The 12130-nt window shown below is 45.7% G+C and overlaps 1 protein-coding gene across 11 annotated transcripts in view; it reads right to left on the bottom strand.

Moving 5' to 3' along the window:
* The window catches only part of scn8aa (sodium channel, voltage gated, type VIII, alpha subunit a), a 94690-nt gene that overhangs the window by 19182 nt on the left and 63378 nt on the right, over positions 1–12130 (bottom strand). For 6 of the 11 annotated variants that reach the window (XM_031803797.1, XM_031803800.1, XM_031803796.1 and 3 more), the window contains 7 exons: positions 10483–10656; positions 9702–10058; positions 8968–9441; positions 8751–8753; positions 7323–7443; positions 6980–7134; positions 5465–5638 (listed from right to left, as the gene is read on the bottom strand). In XM_031803797.1, coding sequence (XP_031659657.1) covers positions 5465–5638; positions 6980–7134; positions 7323–7443; positions 8751–8753; positions 8968–9441; positions 9702–10058; positions 10483–10656 — 1458 coding nt within the window. The remainder of the gene's footprint in view (positions 1–5464; positions 5639–6979; positions 7135–7322; positions 7444–8750; positions 8754–8967; positions 9442–9701; positions 10059–10482; positions 10657–12130) is intronic. The other 5 variants (XM_031803798.1, XM_031803805.1, XM_031803803.1 and 2 more) reach the window with 1 other exon arrangement.

The raw sequence follows: 12130 nt of genomic DNA, 5'->3' as shown, positions 1-12130 counted from the left end.
AATGATGAAAATGGCTAAATGTCTTATAAAATAAAAGGATGGATGGATGGATCCAGCCTCATTCCGCTATTACGTAACGACTCCATCCCCAAACTCGACTGGCTACTAGCTTTACTAGAAGGATTTGTTTTGATCTAGATTCTACCTTACAGCACTGTGGTTATATAATTGAAGAGTACTGAGTCCTGCATAAAAACGTTGGTATCCAAAGAAATACTGTACTGTATTATTAAGATAGTGTCATTAAGATAGCGGTGTACTGTAACTGACTGTTTTCTTAACAATGTAAAGCACCTGATTTGATCAAAAATCTATTCTTCAACTTTTGGACCAGATAGTCTAGAGGTAAGTAATGTATGGCTAAACAAAGCAAGGGCCCAGTAAGTTATTCTGTCTTCTCATAGTAATTCTACTGTATCACATTTGCTCTTCACATTTCTAAAATACAAATCAAGAACCAGAGAGGCCAATGAAAATATAACTCAACAGAAATATATCAAAACACAAAAGGAATGTGGAACAGATAAACACGCACACACACACACAGAGTAATTCATGCTCGTATAAACTTAAGCAATGATGGTGTCCCCCTTCTGATGGTGCCCACAGAGAGACATGGTTAACTCCAAACCAAACCACAGACATCACAGTGACAATGACAGACAGTAGAGTCACAGACAGGCCACAAACAGACGGACTACCCAGGACGACCTAGACTCGGTGAGGCACAGCAGCATTTTAAGAGGGACTGACTGCTTGTTTGCCAGTCTGGAGGACCAAACTTACCAACTGGCTGCCACCATCATTACATCATCACCTCAGCACAAGGTCAAAGGTCACTCACAACATTCCTGGGGTAAGAGGAAGCGTAAGACTTTAAGGAGGACAGGAGGGGGGTGGGGGTTGGGTCGAGGGAGGGAGTGGGGATAGGGGGTGGGGGTATGTCACACTTTGTTGTCAAACATTGACAGCTTGGGAGGGAATTGTCGGCCCCCATACCATACGACCATCCCAAGTGCATCTTGGGAAATGTAGGCCACTGTACGGCCGTAGTACAGTACGGCCATCCTCCCAAGTGTTGGTTCACACCGCAACAATGAACACACTGCAGCTCTGTGCATCACAACCCTGTTGGCTCGGGCTGAAGCCGAGGGTTGTGGGTAAAGAAGGGGTTGGGGAGGGGCGTGGTAGAGCCATCAATATACAGAGTTTGGTGAAGTGTTCTGATAGAACCCCATAGTGGCACCAAACTCACCACCTAACTCTATTGTAGTGTATATCAATGGCTCTGGGTCGTGGGTTACATTGGAGTCAGTCAGTCCATAGAGGGGTCACTAACTCTGTGGGGTACATATAGGACTTCAATTAGATTTAGGTAGAATTTGTTCTACCAGAATCAACACTGAAGGTAAGGTGTCTTGTGTTTTACATGATTGTTTTGTAAACTACGGTACGTTTTAGGTTAGTGTTAACTATATTCTACCGCAGTTACTACTATACATAAAACAGCACCATATCTGGAACATGTTTGACATTAACAACGACTGAAAATAGTTAGCAAAAAGACTGTAATTAATTCAAGTTGATTATTCCTTAGGGATTTACTGAGTAACAATGTCATTTTAAAAAGGCATGAAAAGGAAGTAACTGTACTAAAATGAGATCGGTATAACATGCCTTTAACTCTGACAATGGCTGATGCCAATCAATATAGCCTATTGTAAAGTCAAGCATACTGTGACCGTAAAGGCCAAAACACACCATGACTACCAACGGCTAAAAACAGCGGGCGGGCGTCATTTTCTGTTCATTTCGAGTCTACATATTGTATCACCACCGTTCGTTGACACCCAGCAGGTGTTCGCTAACAGAGCACGGCCACCCGCTGCTTTTCGCCGTTTGTCTTTTCGGTGCGTCTCAGCAGTGTTTGTTCGGTGTTTAAGAATAGATGGGTCAACCACGGAAATACATAGAGAATCACAGGATCTCTATGGGGTCAACAGTCACATTCTCATACTGTATCATCTCCAGTGGCGGCTGGTGGCACTTTAAATTGGAGGACGGGCTCACGGTAATGGCTGGAACGGAATGGTATCAAACACGTAATTCCATCAATGTGTTTGATACCATTCCATTCCAGCTATTACTATGAGCCGTCCTTCCCTCACCAGCCTCCACTGATCATATCTAACCTCCAACCATTAGGGGTCAGATAGAACTCCTGTCAGACAGAGATGGCTTGGTCTGGACCACACAAACAGTGTGTCGGCGACTGTTGAGAGGTGGTTAGTTCAAGGACAGAGGTAAGAGTTCAACAACACACAGAAGAGAGCTTCTTCATCTTTCCAATGGCAAGGTAAGAACCAAGGTCATTGGCCAAATCTGACCATCGAAGCAGGATTTCCACACCACAGACACAGTTCAGTCAGGGGATTGGATCATATCTTGGCACCATGACATTACTCAATGCCCCTTGCTGAGGCGTCAACTTTCAAGTCTGAAGGAATTTCTCTGCCTGTTCTATATATATATATATATTACTGTTAAAGCAACCAACCGTGAATTATCATTCCCATAACTAATCAATTCAATGGTCCTGGATTCATTTAGAATGAATTAATCAACTTAGAATTTAATAACGGAATTAAAGAAATTCCACTGTTCCAAAGACTGTCAAGAGTTGTGTCACAGAAGGGGCAGAGAATGACCAATAACACAGAGATATAAAAGACATCCAGTACATTAGACATACAGTAGATTGCACTGTAGACAGGTCAGAGACACAGCAGAGGACACAGTAGAGGACGCATACCCTGTTGTTGCTGAGCATTGCTTGAATATGTTGATCAATAATCTTGGTTATTGATTGGCTGATTGATTCCAATTTGTACTGCTGCTTAGCTACCAGCATTCACATTCCAATATCATTGTCATCAAATTTGAATCATTTTTCTAACCTCTGTTATGTCATAAAACAATAGAATTGGTTTCTATTTGCACATGATGGGGAAACAGAGAGCGCACAATTCCTTGCTTCATTGCACACGAAGGCACATAATAGCCAAACTCACAAACAGAGAATTGCCGTTCATATTCAAGCATTGCAGATTGACAAGAAACCAAGTAAACAGAGAGAGAGAGAGAAATTACTTCATGGAGATGCAAGTGGTGAGAGACATAGATTCACTTAAAATTGATGGACTAACTCCTGGTATAGTAAACACTTCCATGTTCTCTTGGGATATTGGATATTGGATATTGTAAGATTGATGAATCCTACACTTTCTGTTAATGTGAATATCATCATGTCTTCTCACCCATTGCATAACATGAAGTTGCTGTTTGTTTACTACTCTATCTGTCCTCCCAACCCCTACCATACCATACCACACCCTGTTAGACAGAAGCCTATGTTAGGAATCACAGTACCGAATACCTCTATAAGGGATAACTTAAAGTAACTGTCCAGTGAAAATCTCACTTTTAAAAACACATCATCTGTCAACTCATACTCAAATCGAGATGTTAACTCGTCCTATAGTCATATTTGTTGCCAAAGCATAAATTAGAGAAAAAAAACTCAAACTTGTGTCACAAACAGACCGTTTAATTTTTTTCTTCTATTTCCTCATAGAGTATGACATAATGTTTTCGTCTGAGACGTCTCATTGGCTGAACTGGCCAATCAGCTGTTTACTTGTCATAAAAAATATTTCTGTTGTTGGTGTACGCCCACACCATTCTGTTGTTGGTGTACGCCCACACCATTCTGTTGTTGGTGTACGCCCACACCATTCTGTTGTTGGTGTACGCCCACACCATTCTGTTGTTGGTGTATGCCCACACCATTGTGTTGTTGGTGTACGCCCACACCATTCTGTTGTTGGTGTACGCCCACACCATTCTGTTGTTGGTGTACGCCCACACCATTCTGTTGTTGGTGTACGCCCACACCATTGTGTTGTTGGTGTACGCCCACACCATTCTGTTGTTGGTGTACGCCCACACCATTCTGTTGTTGGTGTACGCCCACACCATTCTGTTGTTGGTGTACGCCCACACCATTCTGTTGTTGGTGTACGCCCACACCATTCTGTTGTTGGTGTACGCCCACACCATTGTGTTGTTGGTGTACGCCCACACCATTCTGTTGTTGGTGTACGCCCACACCATTCTGTTGTTGGTGTACGCCCACACCATTCTGTTGTTGGTGTACGCCCACACCATTCTGTTGTTGGTGTACGCCCACACCATTCTGTTGTTGGTGTACGCCCACACCATTGTGTTGTTGGTGTACACCCACACCATTCTGTTGTTGGTGTACGCCCACACCATTCTGTTGTTGGTGTACACCCACACCATTCTGTTGTTGGTGTACACCCACACCATTCTGTTGTTGGTGTACGCCCACACCATTCTGTTGTTGGTGTACGCCCACACCATTCTGTTGTTGGTGTACGCCCACACCATTCTGTTGTTGGTGTACGCCCACACCATTCTGTTGTTGGTGTACGCCCACACCATTCTGTTGTTGGTGTACGCCCACACCATTCTGTTGTTGGTGTACACCCACACCATTCTGTTGTTGGTGTACACCCACACCATTCTGTTGTTGGTGTACACCCACACCATTCTGTTGTTGGTGTACACCCACACCATTCTGTTGTTGGTGTACGCCCACACCATTCTGTTGTTGGTGTACGCCCACACCATTCTGTTGTTGGTGTACGCCCACACCATTCTGTTGTTGGTGTACACCCACACCATTCTGTTGTTGGTGTACGCCCACACCATTCTGTTGTTGGTGTACACCCACACCATTCTGTTGTTGGTGTACGCCCACACCATTCTGTTGTTGGTGTACGCCCACACCATTGTGTTGTTGGTGTACGCCCACACCATTCTGTTGTTGGTGTACACCCACACCATTCTGTTGTTGGTGTACGCCCACACCATTCTGTTGTTGGTGTACGCCCACACCATTCTGTTGTTGGTGTACGCCCACACCATTCTGTTGTTGGTGTACGCCCACACCATTCAAACACAAAAAAAGCTGCTTTTCAAACATACTTAATAAAAAAAGATTTGGAAGGAAAACTATTTCACTCATATTGTAATTAATTATAGATCATATTTCATAGAAATCTGGAAACACTGGACAGCTACTTTAACAGTGTACTGTGTGACTGAAAGCACGCCGTAGGCCCTATATATAATATATGGAATATATCTATTTTTACATAACAATGTGTGTTTTTCACTGTAACTCTACATGACAGGCAGTGTTTTAGAATGTACACAGTATAGTATGTTGCTTCAACAGAGTGCGGTTGCCATAGAAATAAAATTCCTAGAATGGGCCTCCCCATTCAAGTCAACTCTATTTCTAAGGTCCTAGCCTCCTATCCTGCCTATACAAAATGGCTACCAAATCTACCGTAAAGAACCAGAAAATGTTACTTACATCGACAATAAAGAAGTCGAGCCAGCACCAGGCGTTGGTGAAGTACTTGTGGAATCCGTAGGCGACCCACTTGAGCAACATCTCTAGGATAAAGATGTATGTGAACACACTGTCGGCGTATTCCAAGATGGTCCTGATGGTCTTCCTCTGCTGGATGTACACATCCTCAAAAGCCTGGGGGGAGGCACATACACGGTTATCTTCAGCTGAATTGGTGGTTAAAACGAACATGCTCTGGGATTGATTAATTTATTGAAAGATTTGAAATACATAGCCTATCATTTGCCTCAGCCATATAAGTACAACAATGAATATATAACAAATCATGGAGGATTAGAAACACAATAAAGTCAACAGACTATTTACATTAAAAGTGATGAAAATGTACACAGCAACGGTTCTGTTGCTCAATCATGACAAAAAAATATATATTTAAAGTTCCCAGGAAAAATGTAGTATTGATTGCACTATTCCATTCCTGCTGATTTGACGTCATGCCTGAGGACATAGCTCCATTGGCACCAGAAATAGATTCCCCCCGCCTATCCTATCTGATAAATCACACAGTCCATTAGATCCCCTCTCAGATAAATGGTACAGTCCATTAATCACAGAGAGAGTCCATATGTGTCTCAAATGGCAGCCTATTCCCTATGTAGTACACAGCCCCCCCCCACACTCTCCTTAGTACAGTGACTGGCTGTGATGCTCCTGCCTGGCCCCTCCTCCCACCCTTCTTAGTACAGTGACTGGCTGTGATGCTCCTGCCTGGCCCCTCCTCCAACCCTTCTTAGTACAGTGACTGGCTGTGATGCTCCTGCCTGGCCCCTCCTCCCACCCTTCTTAGTACAGTGACTGGCTGAGATGCTCCTGCCTGGCCCACCCGCCCCCCACCCTTCTTAGAACAGTGACTGGCTGAGATGCTCCTGCCAGGCCCATCCCCCCACCCTTCTTAGTACAGTGACTGGCTGAGATGCTCCTGCCTGGCCCCTACCCCCACCCTTCTTAGTACAGTGACTGGCTGAGATGCTCCTGCCCGGCCCATCCCCCCCACCCTTCTTAGTACAGTGACTGGCTGAGATGCTCCTGCCTGGACCCTATCCCCACCCTCCTTAGAACAGTGACTGGCTGAGATGCTCCTGCCCGGCACATCCCCCCCACCCTTCTTAGTACAGTGACTGGCTGAGATGCTCCTACCCGGCCCATCCCCCCCACCCTTTTTAGTACAGTGACTGGCTGTGATGCTTCTGCTTGGACCCTCCCCCCCACCCTTTTCAGTGACTGGGCCTGCTGACTGCACCAGTCCATGTTGTGTCCTATGTCCTCAAAGCCAGGCAGAGAGAAACACAGCCCTTAAATAGACAGCCTTCTCCACTCACACTCCTTTCTGTGCCCGAAATGGCACCCTACACTAATTCTCTAGCGCACAAATCTTGACCAAAGCCTATCTGTCTCACTGTGTGTGTGAACATGCATTTTTTTGTGTGTGTGTTAACGTTCCACACTGTGACTTACCAGGGCCCCACTACTGAGTAGGATCATAAAGATAATGACGGTTTCGAACCAGTTATGCTCCACAATTAGATAGCATGTCTTTCTCAGGAACCACCAATATTTTCCCCACCCGTGAGTGATGGGCACGTCGCAGCATGGATACTTGATAATACACTCTGTACGGAAGGGGACAGGAGCAAACGCACAACATCATACCGTTACTAAAGCATTGAAAAGAATGTATGAATTACGGACTGGGAGGAGCAGGGCAGGGAGGGCAAGGAGTGGTTCAGAGTGGCAGAGCAGGGAGGGGCGGGGCAGGGCACAGAGGGGCGGGACAAGGAAGAGCAAGGTGCAGTCCTACCAGGTGTCCAACAGTTTTCTGGGTCTAGGTACTCTTCCACAGCCTCCACCACCACCGCCTCCACCTCCACATCAGGCTTGATGTCTATGGTGCTGCCCTCCGATGAGCTGGTGTCATCCAGCTACACACACAGACAGAGATGCACACACACACACACACACACACACACACACACACACACACACACATGCACAGAGATACAGACAGACGCAGAGCGAGAGAGGGACAGAGAGCGAGCGACAGAGAGACACACAGACACAAAAACACACACAGAGAGAATGACGGGACAAGGGACAGAGAGACACACATCATCAGCAGCAGGTTGACTGATCAATAGCCCTGTCGGCAGCAATGGATCCTGGGTTATTGGTACACAGAGAGAGACAGACGAGAGAGAGAGAGACATGACAAACGGCGAAGCCTCTCTCACAGCCATTCATACATACTGCTGCGTGCATTGCAGCGGGTCTCACTTCCTGTCTCGATGTATAAATAGCTACCTCCCTGAGGCTTCATATAGGTAGACAGACAGATGACGATATAAAGATTAAAGGATGAAGAAGAAGATGATGTAGACATAGTCCTGGGGCTAAGATACATTCTGGTCGTACACACAATGAGTTGGGTCTACCCATGTCCACATGCTGAGTGTGTGATCTGTCATGCTCGACGTGTTCTAAATGACCTTGAGGAAACACATGGCATGACTAGCAGAGTACCAATGACCTGGTTGTGATTCACCTGGACTTTACATTGCATTAGCGAGCGCTAGATGTTAAACGAGAGCCTCCAATGAGCGATTCAAGTTGCCTTAAAATGCGAAACTACAGACGATGAGGCTTAACTGTAAATATCAAAGCCACAGCAGCCGACTGCAATTCCTAACATTGTGATATGCCACAGATTTAAGACGTACTGTAGCCTACAGGGGTGGAATATCAAATAACCCTCCACTCTAGCCATACTGCTAAATGTATTGGCGACGTTTTAAGAAGAAGAAAAAAAAACAGGTCAGCAGATATCCATTTCATCCATGGCTGTAGCCATTACTATATGAGTGTGTGTATATATGAGTAATGGAGTTACATAAGAGCCTTGGGCAGCGGAAACTAATGTTAAACTGGTGACCACACCCGTGCTTTACCGCCAGGAGACCACAAAACAGCAACCATGATGGAGCAATGCATTACTACAACATTACTACATCACCACAACATTACAATAAGATTACCTCAACATTACCAAAGCATTGATACAACATTACCGCAACACTACAATAAGACTGCCGCAACATTACCAAAGCAGTACCACAACATTACCACAACATTACCACAACATAACCACACCATTTGGCGACCACAACATTACCCCCCCATGCAACATTACTGCATCGCTGCAACATTACAACATAACCACAACGTTACTTACCCCCTGCAAAAACACCACAACGTTACTACAACATAATCTTCAAATGACCTCCTGCGTCATTACCACAACATTACAACAACAACATCATTATCAAGAGACAAACTATGGGTTTATTCCTGGCCATGTGCTACTTTTCATCAGAGCCATATTGAGGTACCAGGTTCTCATGGCGACATGTGCATTAAACATGTGGCTAACTAACTCTCTGTTCACTCACCTCTTTGCTGTTCTCGTTCTCCGACTCGCTACTGAAGTCCTCGGTGTTGAGGTTCTCGAAGTCGGACTCTCCGACCGCGATGGGAACGCACACGGTCAGGTTCGGGTTGTGGATGAAGGACATGTGGTCCTCGTCGATCATGTACTTCCCGACGCTGCTCCCTATACCACTAGTGGTGCCGTTACCATTCTTGGTATAGTCCAGGTCGCGGTTGATATCCACACCACTGTGGTTGGCGATACAGTTCAGTTTCTTGTTGTACATGTCGTCTAAAGGTTTCTGTTCATCCTCCACCGGCGGCTTCTTGGTCAAGCTGAGCACCAACTCTGCCAGCTTGATCTTGAACCAGGCGATGCCCTTCTTGATGCGGATGACGGAGATCTGAAGGTTGTTCATCTCTCCGTCGTCATCTGTTGCGGCTAAGTTGTCTGCGCTGAACGAGGACAGCAGCAAGGCAAGGAAAAGGTTCAACACCTGTAGGGAGGAGAATCAGGCACACACTGGGTCAGACGTGAGGGTGGAACTGGTATGGCCAACGGAGATGTGTGTACACAATGGGACCTGGTATGTGTAGTGCAACGAACCTGCCGTTCATAAGACGGCAAACTGCTCCCAGGGAGTTACGTTTCTTGGGCCGGCGATTACGGTCACCGCCCTCGGTTATGGCGACTGGAGTTTGAGGACCATCAGGAAGGCTAGTATTGTATACAAAGATAAACTCTGGGGGCACTTACCACCAAGTTCCCGATGACCATGACCATCATGAAGACGATGAGACACATGCCCTGTCCGGCCACCTCCATACAGTCCCACATGGTCTCGATCCACTCCCCGCACAGCACCCGGAACACCATCAGGAACGAGTGGAAGAAGTCGTGCATGTGCCAGCGGGGCAGCTTACAGTCCAGGGCGATCTTACACACACAGTCTTTGTAGTTCTTGCCGAACAGCTGCATGCCGACCACGGCAAAGATGAAGACGATGAGCGCTAAGACGAGGGTCAGGTTTCCCAGGGCGCCAACAGAGTTACCGATGATCTTGATCAGCATGTTGAGTGTGGGCCATGACTTGGCCAGTTTAAACACTCTTAGCTGAGGGAGAGGGGCATGGAAGAGAGTGATGGAGAGGGGAGGGAGGAAGAGAGAGAGAGGGGGGAAGAGAGGATGTGAGAATGATGGAAGAAGGGAGAGAGGAAAATACTCATTAGCAGCTGGGGTTTAAGTGATCAATAGTTCTGGTTGCGGAAATGGCTCTTGGGGTATTGGTATGATAATTGATAGAGCAGAAGCAGTCATTATGAAAACTAGCAGTACATAGACTAGTAAGGCAGTATATACAGTAAGTTGTATTGTATACAAGTAAATGTATCACTACAACAGACAGTGCTGTAGTTGAGCAACACCATGTAATCATTCAGCACGTGAATCAATGCACACTGTGGAATTGATATGATTTGTGTACACAACTGACAGACACGTACATTTGGGGGGAGGACGGGGCTAAAAGAGAGATTACCAATCGGAATGATCTGAGCACGGACAGCCCCTCCACGTCAGCCAATGCCAGCTCCACTAACGATAGGGTCACAATGAAGCCATCAAAGCAGTTCCACCCTTCCTGGAAGTAGTAGTAAGGATCCATGGCAACCAGCTTGGCAAACATCTCCACAGCAAAGATCCCTGTGAACACCTGGCAGGGACAAATAGAGGTCAGAGGTCAGTTAGAGTAGCTGCTACGGAAACATTTACCTTCCAAAGTGACAAACAGAGGTCAGACGTACTGTAGGAACTGGTACGATAATTATTTTAAAAAGTTAGCGGTGAGCACTACCTTAGATGGAAATTAAGATTAGCCCACTAGCAAGAGGCTAGCACTTACTTCAATTCAGATTCAAGAACGCTTTCTGGAGTCTCTTTGAATGCATTTCCAATGTCTCCATGGCGTGTGTTTCTCTGTCTAAAGAAGACCCTTGTGTAGGCTGCCTTCACATTCATAATGTGCAAAGCTAGCTCCCTTAGGACAGTGACATTTTCATCACAGGGCAGACATTTGGCTAGCAGAATGTCACCTAAGCTAGTAGAAATTGTGGTTTACTAGCCCGGCTAGTCAGTGCTTAAAATCCTTACTTTCCATTCCTTACAGCTGCTCTGAAGTCAGTAAGGCCACTGTGACACCTCTGTGTTCTGCTAATGAGTCTAATGAATGGCTAAAGGTCACAGTTAATCATGGAGTCAGCTGATGTAACACCCTGGGTGTCCATAGATCAAGGTGTGGCCGGGCAGTGTTTGTGTGCGTGCGCGTGTGTGTGTGTGTGTGTGTATGTGTGTGTGCATGAGAGCATTTGTGTGCGTGAAGATGACTCATGCTTCAAGGTTATACCCAACCCATGAATGAAAATACCTCTAACAGAACACACACACTGCCGATGCTGAATATCACAAATTATTTCACAACAAACACACACTGGTCTAATATGTAAAAGACTGATCTCACAATTTACTGAAAGTGATACATTTTCCAGCTGCTGTAAATTGATCAAACCGCTAATATCAATATCCTAACCATACCACAGAAAGAGAGACTGTGTTCTACTAATATGCTATCCATGCTAACAACATGAACTAGTAGCTTTAGCTAACATGCTAACTAGACAGTAAAATCCTATGTGCATTAGCTCTACTTTTACTGTGTTTCTGTGGAAATTCTAATAGCATCCATGATAACAGCATCAGCTAGTTGCTATAGCTTTAGCTTGCATTAGCTAGTAGGCTTAAGGCCCTAAGCAATATGCTGAAACCGAATGTGCAGCTCAGGAATTTGACTCAGTTCCTGTAGAAATGCTAATTGTAAAAAGGGCCAGGTTGGGATTTCAGAAAGAAAGAGCCGTTCTTCAGGCACCATTTTAGGGGAGCTCATCGATCAGGCAGCATAAAATATTAATGTGGGCCACCCACCAGCCTGGCATGCAGCACAGAGACAGAGCAGGCAGCGAGAAGCAGATTGCTGCATGGGACAAGGAAATAGCAGCACAGAAGAATCATATGATAAGGGGGGGGGGTTGAGAGAAAGGAAAAAGGACAGAGAGAGAGAGAGAGACTCCTACAGTATACAGACCAGCCCCATGTAAGAAATGGGGAGAGAGGAGGGGGGAGAGAAGGAGAGA

This window comes from Oncorhynchus kisutch, linkage group LG24 (assembly GCF_002021735.2).
Source record: "Oncorhynchus kisutch isolate 150728-3 linkage group LG24, Okis_V2, whole genome shotgun sequence".
NCBI lineage: Eukaryota > Metazoa > Chordata > Actinopteri > Salmoniformes > Salmonidae > Oncorhynchus > Oncorhynchus kisutch.
The sequence above is the reverse complement of the archived record's forward strand: the minus strand, read 5'-3'. Positions and strand labels throughout refer to the sequence as shown.